Source organism: Coffea arabica, chromosome 2e (genome assembly GCF_036785885.1).
Source record: "Coffea arabica cultivar ET-39 chromosome 2e, Coffea Arabica ET-39 HiFi, whole genome shotgun sequence".
In the NCBI taxonomy this organism is placed as follows: Eukaryota; Viridiplantae; Streptophyta; class Magnoliopsida; order Gentianales; family Rubiaceae; genus Coffea; species Coffea arabica.
In genome coordinates, this window is record NC_092313.1 from 4,313,810 (window position 1) to 4,334,999 (window position 21,190).

At 35.2% G+C, this 21,190-nt stretch overlaps 2 protein-coding genes across 3 annotated transcripts; one reads left to right on the plus strand and one right to left on the minus strand.

Annotated features, from left to right (window-relative positions):
• Positions 1–1,075: 1,075 nt before the first annotated feature.
• On the minus strand, positions 1,076–5,011 carry LOC113730215 (uncharacterized). 2 transcript variants are annotated; one of them, XM_027254747.2, is made up of 8 exons: positions 4,404–5,011; positions 3,284–3,431; positions 3,032–3,182; positions 2,816–2,941; positions 2,640–2,720; positions 2,235–2,427; positions 1,891–2,161; positions 1,076–1,728 (listed from the first exon to the last, which is right to left on the minus strand). In XM_027254747.2, the coding sequence occupies exons 1-8, from the start codon at positions 4,599–4,601 to the stop codon at positions 1,466–1,468; spliced, it is 1,431 nt and encodes a 476-aa protein (XP_027110548.1). In that variant the 5' UTR covers positions 4,602–5,011; the 3' UTR covers positions 1,076–1,465. The 2 variants fall into 2 exon arrangements, with proteins under 2 accessions (XP_027110548.1, XP_027110547.1); XM_027254746.2 differs by having other exon boundaries at positions 1,076–1,731.
• An 11,831-nt stretch (positions 5,012–16,842) lies between these two features.
• Positions 16,843–21,154, plus strand: LOC113733437 (cytochrome P450 714A1-like). The gene is made up of 5 exons (XM_027259805.2): positions 16,843–17,247; positions 19,273–19,499; positions 19,622–19,872; positions 19,972–20,338; positions 20,520–21,154. The coding sequence occupies exons 1-5, from the start codon at positions 16,920–16,922 to the stop codon at positions 20,961–20,963; spliced, it is 1,617 nt and encodes a 538-aa protein (XP_027115606.2). The 5' UTR covers positions 16,843–16,919; the 3' UTR covers positions 20,964–21,154.
• Positions 21,155–21,190: the final 36 nt, after the last annotated feature.

The window sequence follows — 21,190 nt, forward strand, 5'->3', positions numbered from 1 at the left end:
TACAAGGACACTCAAAGGAAAACATTTTATGTCAAAGTGGGTTATACTTGGTGTCTGCAATCTTGCCTTGGAAGGTGATTGTGGGAAGAAGGGTTGGAAAATCTTGAAGCAACATTTCATTGATGGGTCCCCTTTTTTTTTTTTCTTTGTCATTTCGTCCCTCAAGCATCTGCATAACAAAATTCAGAGACTTTCATCTCTATTACGTTATGATGAAATTGGAAACATGGAAGTGATAGCTCAAAAAAAATGTTGATATTGAAATTCAACCAGTACTTAAAACTATTTCCCCTTTCGAATGTAGGCAAATCACACACTCTTTTTGGCCCAAACTAACTACTTTTAGAGGCTTATAAGATGGTAAGATTAGAACTTATGTCGTCTGGGAGGGACTTTCGAATCTCGAGTAACAATTCAAGGGTAACATATGCATATGCTGATAATATGACAATCTCACCAATATGTTTGTCACAAGGAGAAGTGCTTTAAGCCGCATCTCCTTTTGCAAAAATACGCTTTCGAAATAGTGTGGCAATGACTCAGATTCATAAACAGAGTAGAAAATGAGACACATTCATGATTATCGTGAACCAATTCCTGAAGAAAATCAGGATATTCTCACATCGCTAACATCTGCAACCACATAAAAACTAGACAATGGGGAGCTATCATCTTCTTCAGGTAAACTTCCTAAATTTTTCTAATGACAAATTTCAAGATCCTAAAAATCTAACTATCTGTAACCAAGAGTAGCCAAGATTAATGGTAGATAATAGGTAACCTTGTAACTCAATCAGACATAAAATGAGTTATTCAACCCAATTGCATTTGATTGGGAATGTTGTGATAGAATAGGGAAAGTGCTGGTTCAAGCGAGTTTATTAGAATTAACCCTGCTAGGTTTTAGGTAGCACGGCACATGCACATCCGACCAATTACAGAAATGGAGGAAGCAGCTTTGTCCCAACCAACTACAAAGTCATCCATATGATGATACCAATTAACACCACGCCATATTTCCTTGGGTGACAAGAGGTGAAGGGAAGCAGCTAAAGTGGAGCTGGAGAGCATCATATTCAGGTTAAACCAAATGGATCACCATGCAATACATATATCAACAAACAGCTGCTTGTCAATTCAATACCCACATACATCATTCCGACAACCCTAGATTCAAGCTGCATCTACAGGACAAAAACTGGTTTCCTGCTCAAAATGAGCAATTCAAGAACACAATACGGGAAAATTATGACATGATAGAGTATCCCCGCTTTTGAGGGATAACATAAAGAGCTAAATGGTCACATAAAACAGAAGAAAATAAAAAGAAAGCTAAACCACTTGAAATGCTTCTCTAATGATACAAGAGTCCCAGCCAACTCTAGCAATGCGGGGTGCAAAATGAACTGGCCATATGGAGAAGAACCAAGCAAACATGGGTGCCTGGTACAAACATCAGATCACCCTAGTTTGACCACACATGGACCAGGCCAAGCCTATTTCCAGTATAAATCTCATTGCGCTCTTCATCGTAGAAAAGGGCAGTAATGTCTTCCAGTGCCTCTGCAACTGTGCTCCTTACTTTAGCAGCTTGGACCCGTTTCTGCGAATTGCAACTTCTCCCACCACAACTAGAACTGCAACAGCAGTCGTCCAGGGGAGAGCTGTTGCTTACTTTTATTTTAGCAAGGCATTTTCCTGTCAGAATGTTGCTGATATTGATCGAACCTGCTGCAGGCCACCATATAGAAATCAATAGATGTTAGATGCAACTGTAACTCGGCAAACATCGCTTTTTGGACACAATAAACAGTTTGCATGCGCAACCAATAAATTCAATTCTTATTAATAGAACCATTCAAAATCATCCAATTCCCACAAAAAACATACCATTTCCTTCTGATAATGGATCATCAGAATCAGCTTTGCAATAAGAAATAATTAGGTCCTGATCACTGGTGATGTAAATATTATTAGTGTTGCAGTCCGGATGCCACAACAGATGATCCTCAAATGAGGTAACCAGCTCACCACGGAAATTCCAAACAGCCACAGTACGATTTCTGAATGTCAAGAACAACTGGTTTTCATACAGAAATATGAATGCTGATGGGGTCATGAATTCAGTTCTGCTAACTTCAGTTAACTCAGAATTGCGGACCTACAAAAGATAGTTGTCTGAGTTTGGCTGCTAACAGATAAAAAGGCATCACAAGATTGTATCAAACACTTACGTCGAGAATCTGGAGATTCTCATTTTCCTGCTTGACAAGAAGCTTTTCATTGAACTGTTCAATGAAATCCACCTTTTTGTTCCGATGAAGGAGATGGTTAAAAGATTTGAGAACAGTCCCATCCTCAATTGACAGAATTTGCAGCGGAACATGACCACAGGCTTTGGTAAATATCAATAACATGATTCCAGGACTGTTATCCCAAGACAAAGAACAAGATCAATTACATTCTAACAATCTGCACAGCAGGTAACATGCCAATCCAGGCAAATAAAAATAACTGATCCAAGAACTAAACACAAAATTTGTAACACAAAACTCCACTTGTTATCCTTTACAGGTGCCAGCATAGGGCATTGCAAACAATCTACTGGTCAATGCAACATCAAGAATTAGACAAATTACCTGATTTTAATCTCTTGAACATTCTTATCTGATATTGAGTACAGCATCGTGTAGTTCTTCAAGTCAAAAACTTTGTATATGCTGATTAAGAAATCATGACCGAAACAACTTCAGTACCGTTGACAACTCTTGCTAATGAATTATAAGTAACCAACTGGATGGTATTCAACAACTACCTATCCTGTGCAGAATATGTGAGAACCTTCCCATTAACATCATCAAATTCCACAAAACCGGGCCATTTCAATGACTCTGACTCAAAAAGAGGGAAACCAGCATCTGGTTTACCCCTTCGGATGTATCTGATATAAGGTGTAGGAGTGTGTGTGTCAGTTACAAAAACAGTGCAGGACAAAAAGAAGGCTTTTGCAAGCAAGTGATAGAATTCATACTCAATCCTTGTAGTTCTGCACTTGAGTGAGCTGAAATTATCTGAAGCATAAACTGAAACAGTGATAAGTGAATCGTTGTTTTTATTATAAAACAAGCTTCTTATAACCTCATCAGGGCTGACATTCAAAAAGCATATCCTCTCGTTAGTCTCTGCACCCATCAATTCAACTGTATAAGTTTCAACAAAAGGGTGCAGAAAACAGTGCAAAGAATACAATTCACAAAATAATCTTTGATTCCAAATGGCATACCACGACTAAATGCTGCACAAACACCAGATTGTGCAAGAGCAAAAACAATATCACGAGCAGCTACTATTTCTATTATTTTTGATCGTTTCCGAAGAAATGGAAGTACCACAGAACACTGTCCCTTCGGATCATGGGTATCATATTCCTCCTGTTGAAAATATATACCAAGTTAATCATCACAAGGAAAATTTATTAACAGACAAATACTACCCCATATATGGAAAATGAATGTACTAATAGTTTTAAATTGAATCATGAAGAAATCCAAAATAGAAATGACTCCCCTGAATAAAAAGAAAAGCGATCCGATATGCATCTAAAGTTCCAGCTGTCAATCTAGGTAGACACGTGTTTAGACATCAAATCAACGCTTCCACGTGACAGGAACACCAACTTGCTTTTACTTCAGACAAATGACCCAACCAATACAACAACATCATAATACGATTGATGATAGGCAATAAGAATCATAGCCCTGAATGGTAAATATGACAGCTGACACATCTCTTTATCTGTGTCTATATCGCCAGTAACGCATAACACGCAATTCTTTTCAGAAAACTTCCTTTTTGGTTTATATAATCTAGTACTTTCAAACAGTCAGATGATTTTAAAAGCCCGCCTAAATTTAAAGATAACAACTAAGGCACAAAAGTACAAGATCAGCACTAGGGCTTCCCTCAATCTCCTCCAAAATATCAATCAAACTCCATAACCCACAAGTTTCAGTAACAATTTCACATGCGTTACTAGTTTACAGCTCAATCAGACCTACAATTTGTGCTAATTCTAAAATTTAAAAAAAAATTAATTTCAGATAAAATGTATAATGAACAGAAGCATTGAACATAGTTAACAGCAAATTTAAGGGAGATCAACAGCGGGATTATCCCAAAAAATTCCCAGGAAGAAAGATCAATCAAGTAATAAAAACTCCAACTTCATCAGTCGTACCAAAGTTATTAAACCTAAGAACAAAATTCACACACATTTTCCTGGGCAAGAAGCACTTAAAATGATGCAGATGATTCTATACCAGCACAAACTAAATTTAAATCTCCATAAAACTTTAAAGAAAAAAAAAAAGAGGCCCATAAAGGGGACAAAATAAAATCCGGACCTGTAATCGAATGTTCCGAAACCGTTCTTGGGCATCACTCATACTGAAAGCACGGTCACGCCGGGAGGAAATCTCCCGCCTTTGAAGCTTCTTAACGCTGTTCACAAAACCATCCATCCCTCCGCGAGGGCGCTTCTTGGCCACCACTCGCCGTCCAGAGCACGGCCGGGGACTCGCCGTTATTCTCCTACCATCCATTATCAAAACCCTAAAAAAACTAATACAACAACAGAAACAATTTTTTACAAGCAGAAAAAAAATTCCCGAACTCCAAATTATTTACAGAGAAGATTTTTCACGGGTATATATGCCATCTCAGCTTCTCAAACTCCTCAATTAGAAAAACCCTAAAAATCTCAGAACCCAATTTGAAAAATTAGAGCTTTTGTAGCCCCAGCCCCAGGTCCTGAGAGATTTTCTAACCGCAATTAAGTCTCTCTTTCTACATATGGGACTGTAAAAATCAATCCTTTTCTACCAACAGCGAGAAGTGCGCATTTTATTGAGTATAGTTCCCTTTCTCTGTAAATAGAGGAGTGACAGTGGGGGAAGGACCGGGACTGGAGACGCAGGGAAGAGGAACGGAACGGGCCGGGGGGGAGGGGTCGATGCTTGGGAAGTATGTCTTAAAGTGTGACACAGAGGAGGAATGTGTCCGAATTTAAAATGGATTTGGCGTCCGACCGACTCGTCTCACAGATCCGGATTCAAAATGATTAGACACTACTGTTTCAAAATTAGGGAAATATTTATTTACACTATTCTTTTTTTTTTTTTGTTATTTATATTCCCACTATCATTTTTATTATATAATTTTTATTTTTTAGATTATATGATATAATAAATAGTGAATGTGCAAATAACAATATTTTTTTAAAAATTATTCTTTCTTTTTCTTATATACATTGTATTATAGTAATTCTTACCCCCTCCTATCCCATAATGATAATAGCCTCATTTCCATTCCAAGGATTAAAAAATGTATAGTTAACGTAATCATTAATTTTTGTTAAGTACTTTCCTCATATTCCCTCCCAAGTTTAGTGTTGTGTTGGAGTGCTTACTAATAGAATAAGTAACTAAAGATGATCTGCCTATTTAATTTTAAAAATTTCTTTATTTGTATTCATTGTTTAAAATGTCGTGATTTGCATAGGTGGACTTATATGTAAATAAAATATGAGCATAACAATAAATTAATAAATTAACATTAAATATGGACATAATGGTAAATTGACAAATTAACTAGCCTATAATTTAAAAGAGTCACAAAAAAAAGTTTCTGTTTATTATTGGCCTATAGTGTGTTTGGATAGAAGTTTATTTGAAATATTTATTTGAGATAATTACTAGTAACACTTTTTGTGATGTGATGTATGCGAGATAAAAAAAGTGATTGGAAAGATAAAAAGATATATTGAAATTTGTGTTTATGATGCAAACAATTTATTTTTTCGCAAATCATCCCAATCCAGTGAATCTATTCCTTTTACCTTCCTGCATGTTTTCCAGATTCTCATCATCCTATGTGAAGTACTAGTAGCAAATTATTTGTTTAGAGGGCTAATTATGCTGGTCGCCACTTTTGATATTATCAGCCATTAATTTGTTTAAATTTTCTTTTGATATTGCAATTTTTGTTTACACAAGTGTGTTTTTTAGTGGACCTTGTGGATTAATCTTTGCGTAGTTGAGGATTACTTGTTCGTTGACAGTTACAGATGTTAACTCTTTGGCGTATATTATAAGATTGGCTAAATGAGAAACTCTACTAACTATCGGGAGGATGTTGAAAGTGTCGGTTACCCTAAAAGTAATCAAAGGCTGTGGCATTTTCATCAACATGTTAAAAATTTTAAAGCTTTTAGTCTTCATTACAGCTTCCACTATTACCTTTTTTTTTAAAAAAAAATGTGTTCTTTACATTGTTGAGAATAAAATTAATCTTTCATTTTAAATAAAAATTAATCTTATTTCTATACACAGTTAGTATATACAAAATTAACCTCTAAAACAAATGTCGTCGTAATCTGCTTTAAGTACCATATAATAACTTAAGGATTAATCTTTCCTACACTGAACTGTCAGCATTATATGGATGATAACTATACAAATTTTGAATTTGAAATTCAACTTTTGCACACATATCATGAATCAAATGGTGAAAGTGTATACACTGTCAGTGTATAAATATTTACTCATAACTTAATACCATGTAAGTTTTTGCGATTTCATCCTTCCTCCATATCATTTGCTTTTGTGGCTTCTTTCTAACCAAAGGGACAAAAATACTTTGCAAGAATATTAATCAGTTCATGTAATCTTCTTCTTTTGTTGGCTTTGTTTGTTTTTCCTTTCTTGGTTTTAGACGCAGTCGCAGAACTTCATGGTCCTTGTGCATAGGCACAAAATTATAGAAAAACGATCCAAACCATTGAATTGTTTTCTGAATTACAGGTTGAAATCTTGATCTTTAATTCTGCTAATTAACGTTGATCTTTAATATTGCATTTAGCTTATTTCGATCCCTCAAAAAATTTTTTTTTCTGAATGTCATACTTTGACTTTAATCTAGAGACATTTTAGCCACTTTTCAAAACAGAAATTTTTGAAATTTTAGAACCAAGACCAAAGGTGCAATTGGTCAGGGTCTTAAAAAAAAAAAAAGAGTTGGGTTATGGGATACGTTACAGCAAAATATTTCAAAAATACATCAAAAAAACAGTTAATTCAAACGGAATTTTTCAAAACAAGTTGCTTATTGGATTTTTAGACTACAACTAATTATAGGGTCAAGAACCCTTGTGCTCGACTTCCAGTATTCCGAGAACGTGTGAAGTTGGGCTATTGTGCTATTTTTTGACCCAACAGCAAATTTTTTGCTTTTTACAAGCATATTGGGCTATTGCATGCTGGATCAGCCATACAAAGGTTTATGTTCATGCATGGGTTCGTTTTTACGAATTGAGTGCTTAGAAAACATGGATAGAATCATTGTTTACAAAAAAAAAAAGAAATCAATTAATGGTGTTTGATTTTTAGACTGCAATTAATTCACGGTGTTTGGACGTTTTCCCATTCCAAAGCTAACTGCCAATTTTGCTGAGGACTCCTGAATCCTTTCCGCCTGCAATGATGTACGAGTACAGCTTTCCTTAACCTCATCGCCCTCAGACCTTCTATTGAAAGAGCACCGGTAAATAAGATATTTAAATTTATATTAAAAAAAAAAAAAGATTGGTAGGAGTTATCCAAAAAACCTAGCCTGGGCTTGAAGCGACAACACAAACATGTCTAATCCAGGAGAAGAACTGATGGTTCAGAAATGTAATGGCCCATGACAACGGGAGTTTCGATAGCCCCGGGCCATACGGTTAACAGGCATGGCCCATGAAAATTGGTCGGCAAGATCCATTGTTCCCTTCTCCAGTTCCTATGTTTCCTCTATAGCTGGCCGATTCTGAAAGCACCAGCAGCTGCACAGCGCCACGGTAGGTCGCATCGAGTTTCCTGATGAATGACAGCAAAGGGAACATCAACGATAGTCAATAACGTTGTAATTTATCGTTAATCATTTGTATAATTTTAAATAGAAAAAATTATTTAAAACATCCCTTACAATTTATAAAAAATATTTTTTTTGTCCTTCACATAACCTGTTTAAAAGGTAAAATTCAATGCTTCTTCAGAATATGGGGAACAGTAAAGGGTAACTTAATGCATAGGATTAGCAGCTGTAGCTTCCATCAAGAAAAGAATATATTAAAACAAGAGATGCTTTCAATTTGCAGTAGCATTTGACTATTTAGCTGTGGTAACATCTAAATATTTTATTTTATTTTATTTTATTTTTGATGATCAAGAATCAAATCCACTACAAATGACTGAGGCCGTGCCACCACGTGAGGCCGAGAGCTCACAATTCCAAAGTCCAGACTATTTTCGTACTTTAAATCTCTCACGCGTGCTCGAGAACAGTTCGATTCGATTACAGCCCTATTCCAAGCCACTTTCGTACTTTAATCTCTCCAACAACGCATAATGGATCATGATGATGATTCCTACTTGCTTGCTGATCTTCTTGTGTTTTTACTGCTATGTAATTATTTTTTAGTGCGTAGAGGTAGTCTGGCGTCTGGATTCCGGTGATTGGAGCCAAGCAGCAGTTTAAGCTGACGGCATTGAATTGGTACACATGACATTATATAATACTTATTAGTGTCGCTATTAATGAACAAGTCCAATACGAAATCCAATACTTAACATTTGATTATATGGACGGATATGTAGCTTACAATTGGTCAGGTAGCAAGTGGCTTTCATATGGCGGTTTAATTAATAATGAAATTAGCAATTAACTAATTGTATTGGTCGCTACATTCTTTTTCTTCTAATATAAAAATTATGTTCCCAATTAAACATGTAGGCAAAATCAAGTACACATCCATGTGGTCACATGTTCACATTCATCAGCAAAAGGTTGTCGAAAATATATCTCCTAATTTATTTTCTTTTTTTAGCTCCCCGCTTTTCAAATAATTAATTGTGTTGATTTCTCATAAAATCAAATTGAACTAATTCCGACCACTTTTTTAGCATGAAATTGATACCGATGTGAAATTAGACGATTCCAATGTAGAAAAAATTGGCATGTGCACTCACATGTCACCAATTATAAAAGTAATCATATATAGAGTCAATTTTAGGCTCTCTCTCTCTCTCTTTACCAACTTTTCTCTACTTTTCTCATCTTCTCAACAGACCGCCATACATTTTATTTTTTCTAATAAAGTTTCTACTAAATTTTTTTAATAAGAATTCTCTTTTTTTTTTTCTAGGTGTTTCTAATGAGAAATTTTTTTCCGGTAAGAATTCTGATTTATCTTACTAGAAGATAACTTGAAAATTTATTGTACTTTTCAGATACAATATAGAAGATAGCTGCATTAATTCTGATTTATCTCACTAGAAGATAACTGCACGTATTTGTCATTTCTAGTGCATGTTTAACCTACCATCAAGGCAATGATATAAATCAAATCGTGTTGGACGATCTGTAGTAATTCGGTTAACGAAATTTGTTTTTATCCATAAAAAAAGGAGTCAAAGTTATATACACTAACAGTGTCTACATTATTACAGTTGGATGTATGATACATATGTAAAATTTGTATTTCAAATTCAAATTTAGATTAATTATCATGTATCAAATGGTGATAGTATATGCACTGTTAATGAATGAAGGATTAATCCTTATATTTATTCAAATGCACAAATTAATCTCCTAATTCAAAGCCCTAAATTCAAATTGATCCTACTGAGACAAACAGAAACAAAAACTTTCTTATGAATCAAGTGAAATTCAAAACTAAAATTCTCAGCCTCTTAATAAAATGTTTTTATGTCTACGTCGTAAAAGTCGACAGCCACCTTGGTCCTGAACATGTCCATCGTGTGATAATTAGCTTTTTATTTTATTTCCACAACTGATCCATCTACGCCTTATTGCAGCCAAATCATAATTGCATTTAGAACTTATTCCGTAGCCTTCACGGCTATATCATCCGAAGACAAATCATTATGCCTTCTTTTAGGCTTTTTTCTTTGTTATCGCTTGATTTTTTGGGCTGACGAACCCCTTGCGTGGTTTCATGAAATTGTCGGATCTTTTTCGCTTGCCGTTTTACCCAATTTGTGCGTTTGGAATAAATTTAATTAGCTTCCATTATAAGTGTCAAACAAATCAATTTAGTTAAATTTACCCATATCTGTCTATGAATAGATGGATATGAGTATCTTATATTTTTGCATATGGGTATAAATGAATTACCCAATAATACCCATTTAATTTAGTTAAATTTACCCGTACACGTCAATGAATAGATGGATACGAGTATATTATATTTTTACATATCGGTATAAATGGGTTACCCAATATACTTTTGTTTCATTATTATTATTATTTCTTGGTTTTATGTTATCATTTTATTTTCTCTTTGTTTGTTAACTTGCTCATTTTTCAGCATTATCAATTTATGACAAGTTTTAGCCTCTTTTCCTATATTTTCAAAATAAAATTTTAAATTTACACACCAAAAAATGCCAGGAGTTCAAAATTTTTGGATTAAATTTTTATGTTAACTTTTATAGTACTTAGTTCTAATTTTTATATTATTATTGTTCAATTATTAATAGTATGTAATTTTGTGACGTAGAGTACGGATGGGAAAAAATTGGTAATTAGGCTTATTGAGCATTATAAGTAAATATTTAAAACTAATGATGGGTGCAAAGGGTAGTATAAATTGATAATTTAGTTTGCAAAAATGAATTTAAATGATTTTACAAAAAATTAAAATAAATGGATTATAAATGGATAATTAAGTTATCCAATTCATTTTTTAACTTACCAATTTATACCCATCTAATTAAATGGATATAAAAGAGTTGACTCACTTATACCCATTACCCATTTAAACCAAACCAAACCCGTCCAAATCACCTATTGTAACACCTCTAGCTTCCATAATTGGTATAAAATATGTTAATTAATGTGAGCTGCTTGTGCTTAATTTTCCAAATGGGAATTGCCCTATTTGACGTTGTAAAACTTGTCACGTGGTGATCTCATAAATATTTCTGGTAAACATATTGATGCATTTTATGTAGGGGTGGTAATGGGGTGGGGGACACCTCCCCCAACCCCCGCCCCGTTGCATTTTAATTCCCCCCCGCCCCCGCCCCCCGCTTCCCCCGTCCGCCCCGCTTCCCCCGCGGGGCACCCGTGAGGTTAAAAATTTTTTATTATATAATTTCATTATAATTAAATTTGAGCAAATAATCAAGTACTAAAATATCAACACAACACCAAATTATTATTCATTGTAACTTTACAATTGAAATTCATAAAAATAATTAAACAAAGATTATTTGAATACAATCTAATATGATAAAACAAATATAACTAAAATAATCAAGTTTTCACTTTTGATACAAATACAATCACTAAATTATTATTGTATTTTTTAGAAAATTTTTTTATTGTATTAAGTGTAGTTAGAAATTTAAAATAAATCTATTAATAAATTTAGTGTAAAAAATTAATAATTTTTGTTAATAGACATATATAATTAGTAGTATAATTGATAATATCATTATATATATAATTATGTACATATATATATTTTTTCAAACGGATGGCGGGGCGGGGGTATACCGCCCCAACCCCCGCCCCAATGACTCTCCGCGGGTGCTCGCCCCCATTGCCATTCCTAATTTTATGTTTTGTGAGGCATGCAAATTTATCATTTGAAATATGAGGGATAAAACGAAACAGACATAATATGTCAGGCACATTTTTGGTATTATTCCAAAGTTATGTGTGTATATAATCAAAGGAGACGAAATTTAATCTCGAAAGTTTGTTATTTTCCCTTTTCTCTTGGAAAAAAGATCATACAAGTAACCCATAATAGTGGAAAAGTTTGTCGTTGAGAGGAAGCAAGCTTACAATTAACGCGGCCTCTATCCAAATTGGACATGTAGATCGGCGGCGTTCCTTTGCACCTGAATGTATTCGTTTTCTTATATTCTTGAAAAAGAGTTGTCACGCCTTTGGTGCGCGAAATTGTGACACTCTTTTTTGATTGACAATGATTTAATAATAGGGGGGTGGTGCTATGGCTCAGTCTAGTGAGTGCTACTATATTTTTTCCCTTAGCCATTTTCTTGTAGCATTGAAATCGATCCCCACAAACTGTAAGAAGTGCGTAGCTAATATCTTAATAGAGGTGCGTAGCTAATATCTTAATAGAGTAGGCTTTTCGTTTGGTTTAACAGTTGCTTTTGTCACTCGATCAAAGAAGAGTCAAATCAAATCTCCCGCGTACTTTAACAACAACAAGTGGTACGGGATAAAAGTTTATAGGCCGTAAAAAACAAAAAAGCCTAGTGTGATATACATAGTTATCCGGTAAAAAAAAGTCACGTGATTTCTATCTCATGATTTGAAGTATTTTGAACGAATTCGTTAAAATAAATAATTTTGAGTGAAATAATAGAAATATTCTTATAATACAAGCAAAAACATAGCCTAACCAAACAGTTTTTGATTCATCGGTTTCATTCACTAACAATATAAGTAAAAATTATAGATTTCTACAAGTTTGAAGCGAAATTAAAGAAGAGTCATGGTAGTTTTATTAAAATTTGAGGGGCAAAATAGGTATATCGTGTCAAAATTTGTCTTTGAAAAGTCATTTTTCAAAAGAACTATGCGTAATTCCAACGCGTTCACATCAAACGATTTTGATCTAATAATTTTCGTCAATTTTTTACTTTATTTTAAATCATGGGATACCGATGCGTATGATTTAAAACCACACGGGACTTTTTTGTAGAATAGCTATACCTTTACCCGAGTTTAAAGGCTCCCGAAATATAAAATTTTATGCAACGTCCAAGAGGATCTAAATTGTTGAATAGAGCACCTATTAATAGGATATTGCATTATTAAGGATGGAATGGAATAAAACATGTCTAGTTCTCACAATAATTGGGCTTAAACATGAATCTCTAAGTTAAGTGGCTATTTTCCGAAAATAAATGGTATGTTTTCCCCCTAAAAACCTTAGCCGGGTTATTAATCCTAGGATTTTCTTTACTTTCGCTTTCGACATGCTGTGCAGGCTCCGGGCAATGATGCCTCTCAGGCCACGAGGAAATTGGGTTCATGGTCACAACTCACAACACACTGGTGCTAGCATTTGAATATGCTTTGTCTTTGTCTAGTTTGAAAAAGCTCCTAAGGGGAGTGTATGTCGCTTTTTGATTAAATCACGATTCTTGGACGTATTAGTATTTTCCATACTGGATCTTTATGGCCGCTTCACTTGGCAAAAGTCCTGTCGCATCTTTGCTTTGTTGTTTTGGACGTACGGCAGGTTCATATTTTGAATTTGCATCTATACAGGAATATACGCTCACACACATATAAACTCCTATACGTTAGAAAATTAGATTAATTTCTTTGAGGCGGTTTCTTATTTTGTATGAAAATAACTAGTTTTCTAATTGTTTTACTTACTTGAAATAGTAACTTAGGAAATTGTATGAGTTTAAGAATTAGACATTCTTTCCTGTTCAGTATTACATTAGGAGTTAGCACTTATTTTCAATTATTATTTGAATGCTGGCTAAGTAATTTTTTTTTTTTTTTTTTTTTTTTTTTTTGCTGACGGAGTGGGTGTCCGGGTCAAGACCGTAAAGGTGGCCCGACTAATCCCACTCCGGCTCGGCCCAGCGCCCCAACCAGAACCAAACACGATAGATGCACGGCGGTATTGATGTTGCTGCGGAGATTCGACCCCAGGACCTGACGGTCCCGAGGAAGAGGCGCCAACCACCAGCCCATTCACGTGGGGGCCTGGCTAAGTAATTAGATCTATAAATAATTGGGGTTTAGCATACTACAAAAAGGGATATGCAGCCTTATACGCGGTTATACATAGAGTGAGAAAAGGATCCTTACGAGACGAGAAATTATACAAGGATTTGATTTGGGTTCAAATTATATTCTTGTATATAATTTGTTCTCTTATAATAAAGAACTGATTTTTTCTCTGTGATTGTAGGCTTAATAATGGAACCAAACCGCATTAAATTTTGTGTGTCATTTATTTTCATGCTTGTTTAATAATAAATAGAACCAGACCATGTTATATTTTATGTGTCATTTGTTTTCCTGCTTGTAACTTATTTATCATTAAATTGTTATGTAGTACTTCATATCATGGTTTATTCTATGATAGGATTTCCAACACTATATAATTTATTCTGCCATGGGATCCCAACACTATATCTACGTGGGCTTATATCTATATTGGCTCTATTTTGAAAGATCCCATTTGATATATGAGCTAATTCAATCATAAATCAAAAAAGACAGGAAGATACTTGGAGTTTAAAACTTTAAATATCTCAAATTTAATATTTTTATTTCGATCTGTCTGAGCACTCGTTAAGATATATGTCAAATGTTTAGATTTTAAAAAAAAAATAAGATTAATTAGAAAAAAATATAAATGCAAGGGAATTAATTTAGAAAACGTGTATAAATGTAAGATAAAGTAGTAATTGTTAGTATCGATATACATGGTAGGTTGAATGAAATGTAAGTGTGTTAATAAGTAATCATAAAGTACTTATTAGAAAAATCCGTTCTTTTTAATGCAAGTATGAGCGTATGAATTCAAAATCTTTCGCTTACACTTCCTCTCCGAATCACTCAACCCATCATTTTTTCCTCCCCGTCAAACCTACTAACCTTTTTTTTTTTCCGGAACGATACGTAATTTTATAGATTAACAAAAGCTTTATAGGTTCGAACAAAGGTTCGATGGAACTATACAATTAGTGTAATTCGACACTGAGGAATCCAAAATTTCTCATCTTGAATGATGCCTAAAGTATATGAGCTAATCCTATTACCAATACATGAAATCTACTACCGAAGAAGATACCCAGTATTTAAGGGTATCTAAACCCCAATTTTTTAGTCACTCGTACGCTATTGATTAAAAACTTGCACAGATAGAGTTTCAAAGCTCATATTTATATCACCGCACTTGTTAATGTGATGCAATTACTGGAAAATCTAGTATACATCCCTACCACGCGAGCGTTATTCATTAAAATCAAGTTTTGATCACTGTGTTTCGTAAGCTATGAGTTTATGTCACATTCTTCTGTTCTTTTCTCTGTCATTGAATTTGGATAAAAAAAGGTTGTTCTGTCTTGAAAATTCTCTAGTTGCTTTTTGCACTTTTTGTGCTTAATTAGTCACGCATGCATGAAATCCAAATCCCAAGCAATTGACTTCAGGCCATATCCAGTTAACCTTTCTAACTCACTGCTTAATTGAACTTAAATGACAATCAAGTTAAAGTGAAGTTCTTTGGACATTAAGACAAATAAGCATGCATTAGATCAGACAGAAGGCGTTCGTATTATTGACTCCAAAGTCACAATCAAAAGATGCTTCTTGATCAGCATACCTATCGTTTTACCATTCCCTCGATTATTTTCACTGGATCTATAGTCGAATCATCCAATGAATATCAAGTGGTTGAGATTCTAACTCCCTCACGATTGTTTAAATATAGCGGGTGAGTCCTCTGAGTCTTATTGCCCTTCAATGAATTTTTCAAAATTAAAGTAAAACACACAATTTCAAATTGGATAATATATAATTTTCTAGTAGTTTTTGGTATTTGAACTGGGAATTTTTTTTTTAAGGGATATCGTATCTCTAAATGATACTTCATCTATCTTGTGAATCCACAAAGTAACATTTTAAAGTCTCTCTCTTAGAATGTGTTTGATAAAATTGAAGTTTGAAAACTGAAATCTGAATCCATTAAGTTATTGAATTGTTAAATACTAAATTTGATATATTTGACCGCATATCATATTAAGTGATAAGTGAATAACTTATCGTTTATTTTTAGGAGCAAGTTTTGCCTAAAAAATTCAGTGTCACTTAATTAATTCAATTGTTCAATTTTTAATTATCAAATGCATCTGACTATGTTAAGATCTAAATCCATTAAATTTAAGTGTTAAATTTAGGTTATCAAATAAGGCTTTAGTGTATGTTAGCCAGCTCTGCATTACCATTAATACTAGAATAATCATATCAGCATTTTAATTTATGACTAATAAGTACTAGCACCTCATTGTCATTGCATTTTCTGCAAAAGAACAAGAAGCAGCACCGCCGCAAGTATAATGAAGCATGGAGGCAATCCCACTTCAGAACGGGAAAGATGTGAGAAAAGTTGGGAGTGCAACTTAATGGTCATGAGCCAAATTTTTGGAATAATGACGTCATTGCAATTTCCCAATTTATCAGCTCAGTATTTTTTTTTCTGAATTTTCTAGCAAGTGCCTGTTAGACACTGGGTAAGATATTTAAAATTCACCTAACTTATTATTTAAATATATATATTACAATTATCATCATCTCTTACATTTATATACTTTCTCTATTTAACTTACATACCCTCCCTTGCATTTATTTACTTTCCCTAACTTACTATGTATATATATATATATATATATATATTAAAATTATTACCTTTCCTTACATTTATTTACTTTTTTTAATTAATATTATATTTTAAAAATTATGACATTTGAAATATATCTTAATGACAGGCACTCGTTAGACAGACTTTTTTTTTTTTTTTTTTTTGCTTCAGCAAGTAGCATATCACCCAATGACCAATCATTAACATCACATACATATACATATATTTTTTGTTTTCTCAAGGGAATAAAAAGAAAAAAGAAAAAAAAGGGGGAAAGCAGTTAGCTGCTGGAATTATTAATTTCTCCTCCTCGTAATGCTTTGTCTTGTTCTGTAGCAACTAGCAACCAATTAGTCCCTTCAAGGCTTTTATAAACCAGTTCAAAGCATAGACTTGAAGAGAGCAGCAGAAGCCAAAGTGAAAAAAAATGAAATCCCTTCTCTTCTCCTTTCTCCTCCTCCTCTCTGTCCTTGTATCTCTGAAGAATCTTTCATCTTGGGTCCTTCTGGGCATGCTTCTGATTGGCCTGGCCTCATACTTCCTCAACGTTCTGTGGCTAAAGCCTAAAAGGCTCTTGTGGAAACTTCAGAGGCAAGGAATTAGAGGGCCTTCTCCTTCTTTCCTATATGGAAACGTTCAGGAGATGCAGAAGATTCAGGCTAAAGCCATGAAAGCAGCAAATTTTGGCGAATTTGTGGCCCATGACTACACCTCCACTCTCTTCCCATACTTTGAACAATGGAGAAAAGAATACGGTAACTTCTTATCCTTCTTCTTTGATTATTTTACTAGTAAAAATTCCAGATGCCATTCAAGGTTGCATCACCTTTGACATAAATAAGATATAAACACATTACAGATATTCATTCGTAGTTATCTTTCATTTTACTCAGTTGGGTTCATAATTAGAGGGACAGAGACACTTTTATCTTTGAAAAATGCGATAAGGTGCTATCGAGTTCAGTGTTTACGTACACGTTGTCAGCAAAGTTATCTTTAGCGATGAGCTAAAGAATCCGGCTTCGTCGGTTGGAGAACTACTTGTGTTTATTAAAAACATACTTAAGTCTGCTTTGAATTCTTTATCTGATCATCAAAAGTTGATGAGGGCTCTTGAAACATAAAGTAATAATTTTGTCAAGATGCTTTAGAAGTTATTATGGAGTCATTAACCTTATTACTCCAAAAGCATTTTTAAGTCTTAGCCAAGATAAGCTCTGGATTGTCTGGATATTTGTCCTTTTGACAACTACTTCTATATATCTAAGACAAATAAAAGCAACGAATGCAGAGCTAGGCCTAAAAAAATTAGAAAAGAAGAAAGAGACGTCCTTGATATCCTGGAATAGATCAGCAAAAAGTCCACCCGTGATCGGTAATAGACTGAAAGTGATTAGATTCGATCAATAATTTGGACACATCACTTCCAAGAAAAGAGGGGGGTACATGAGTACTGAGCAAAAATTTTTTTTTTTTTTTAAAAAGGAGTACATATGGTAATTTGGTTGAAGGACTGATGAGTCTGTTTCTATAGCATTTTTGTTGTCTTTTTTTTTTCCCATACTTGTGTCCTTTAATTTTTGGGGGTCAGGACCTGTGTCTACTTTCTCGATCTCTTGTACTAACTAAAATGCTGTTTCACTAAAGAACAAGGCATATATAACACCAATCCTTTCTCTTGAAAGATTAGCAATTACTCGGACTTTTGGAGCCTGATCATCTGTTTCTGAATTATTAAATCTCGAATGGCACTGCCATTAGAAGATGGCAAGAGTAACCCATGGTTTAATCCATCAATACTTAACCAAGTACCGGCATTTTAACTTCAGTGCATAACTACACATAAGAATACCCTTTTGTGGTTGGTTAATTGTGACTGGTTATGCTGGACGTAAAAAAATCTAGAGCAACATTTAATTTTGGGCAAAACAGATTTGCAGCTCAAACTAATAAGGTGCCCTTTTAGAGCTGCACTTTGAATTGCAACCCAGCATTTGATATTCTTTTAAGTCAAGATTGAGCACTGAAACATCCTGGGAAAAAGGACCCGTAATAACAGCCGGTTGCTACATTGAGGTTGTCCGGGCCAGGGGAGAGGGAACCTTCCCTCTACTTTAGAAATGGACTAGATTTGCATCATAAAACCTGATATCAAGTGAGTTTGATTTGGAAAATGGAAGAGATGCTCATCCAAGGATGCATGCAGATATTCATCCATGTTATACGGTAGGAAAGGTACAGATTTTCTTGTCTGCCACATCTTTTTTAAGAGTTTCAAAAGCAAAGAAAACAAAGATAGCGACTCTTGCTGAATTGAGATAACAGATGAGGAAACTTTTCCTTATTTGGTCGATGGTCGATGGATGTTTGCCGTTCAAAGCAATAATTGGCCGGGTTATGGGACATGCTTTGACAAACGTGTTAAGTCCTAGTACACTCTGCTGTCAAAGTTGTACGCCCTTTTACTTCAGCACATTTGGGTTTTAATGTTTTTATCGGGGAACACTCTGACGGCAATCATGTGCAATTTGTACAATGGTGAAACACACAATCTTTGATTCTCGAATTAGCCTCGTGTCCTTCTAATCAATCATACGTAGCTGCAATTATTTCTACCAGCGGATGTACTGCATGCATGATTGGCCGGTGGCCAGACCAACAAATTGTTCACCACCGCCAATCCTTAGCGTTACTTTTGTTTCTACCTCCTATCGTTTTCTGATCTTTCTTTTTTTAGTCCTATGGATCCTTGCATCACTTGGAATTGTTATTGGATACAGGCCCCATATACACGTACTCAACAGGAAACAAACGGCATCTGTACGTAAACCATCCGGAGCTAGTCAAGGAGATGAACCTCAGTACTAGTTTGGATCTTGGGAAGCCTTCGTATGTTACGAAAAGGCTTGCACCTATGCTTGGCACTGGAATTTTGAGGTCTAATGGGCATGCATGGGCGCAGCAGAGGAAAATTGTTGCCCCTGAGTTCTTCAGCGACAAGGTCAAGGTAAATAAGTTGAAATAAACGGAACTGTATATGAGTTGAATTGTACATAATTGACTTGAAAGTTGAAACTGGAGAGTTAATTGCTGTGCGAGTGAGGCAGCTAGATTTAAAATTCATTTCAGGGCATGGTAGGTATGATGTTGCAATCAGCAGAGCCATTGATGGCCAAATGGGAAGCCAGCATTGAAGCCCAAGGCGGAACAACTGCAGAGATCAGAGTGGAGGAGGACCTGAGGGGTGTCTCAGCTGATGTGATATCAAGGGCCTGCTTTGGGAGCTCCTATTTCGAAGGCAAGAAGATATTCTCAAAGCTCAGAACCCTCCAGAAAGTCATTGCAAATCAAAGTGTACTTTTTGGTATCCCTACACTGGGGTATGGTGTTTCTTGGCCTATACTTGGATCACATTTTGACACAAAAACAAAGTAAAACGGTACCTGTAGAAAGTAACACCTAACATTATCCATGGGCAGATTTTTTCCAAGCAAACAGCAAAAGGAGATTCAAAGTTTGGAAAAGGAGATAGAGTCGCTGATATGGGAAACCATAGCACAACGTGGAGAAGAATGCTCACAGGAATTTCCATCGGAAAAGGATCTATTGCAACTGATACTCGAAGGGGCTATCAACGACGTGGGCAAGAATTCGTCTAAGAAATTCATTGTCGACAATTGCAAAAATATTTACTTCGCCGGGCACGAGTCCACTGCTGTTGCTATATCATGGTGCTTGATGCTTCTAGCTCTGCACCCAGAATGGCAAGATCGTATCCGCGATGAAATAGCTCAAGTTTGTCCAGATGGCTCAATTGATGCTGATTCTCTCCCCAAGATGAAAATGGTATCCATTATGAGTTCATTTCATGTTATCGTAGAACTTCATTCACGTCACTTTTGTCTAGCGTTTTCAAGACGTTAAAGCACGGGACATGAATCTTAATTTGAAATCATTACGAGATTCATGATTAACAAGGAATAACCTCATATTTGGCTGCATGCATATCCTGGCTTTGCTATTGCAGGTGAAAATGGTGATTCATGAAGTGATGCGGTTATATCCACCAGCAGCATTTGTGTCGCGGGAGGCACTTGAAGACGCTCAAATTGGGCACCTACTGGTGCCTAAAGGCGTCTGCATATGGACATTGATACCAACCTTGCATCGTGACCCTGAAATTTGGGGATCAGATGCAAATGAGTTCAAGCCTGAGCGATTTGCAAATGGAATTTCTGGTGCCTGCAAATTGCCTCAAGTTTATGTCCCCTTTGGCGTAGGCCCAAGATTGTGCTTGGGCCGAAATTTTGCTTTGGTTCAAATGAAAGTGGTGATTTCCCTCATAATCTCCAAGTTCACCTTCTCTTTATCTCCCAAGTACCGACATTCTCCAGCTTACCGCATGATCGTAGAACCCGGTCAAGGTGTCCAAATTCTAATTCAAAGATACGAAAGGACCTCCAGCATGTAACTTCAGCTGGATCAAGTCTTGGAAGTAGCTAAGCTTGTTTATGTTACCTTAAAACTATCCTCCTTTATTTGGGGTACTGTGCTTCTTCCTCCATCTCATCCCCCCCCCCCCCCTTTTTTTTTTCTTAATCTCTTCTTGTTCCCTTATCTGAACTGTTAATTCTCTTCTGGTCCACCATCCTGTTGATTTCATTTAGGCATTGTAGGATGATCCAATTCAGCGATTAA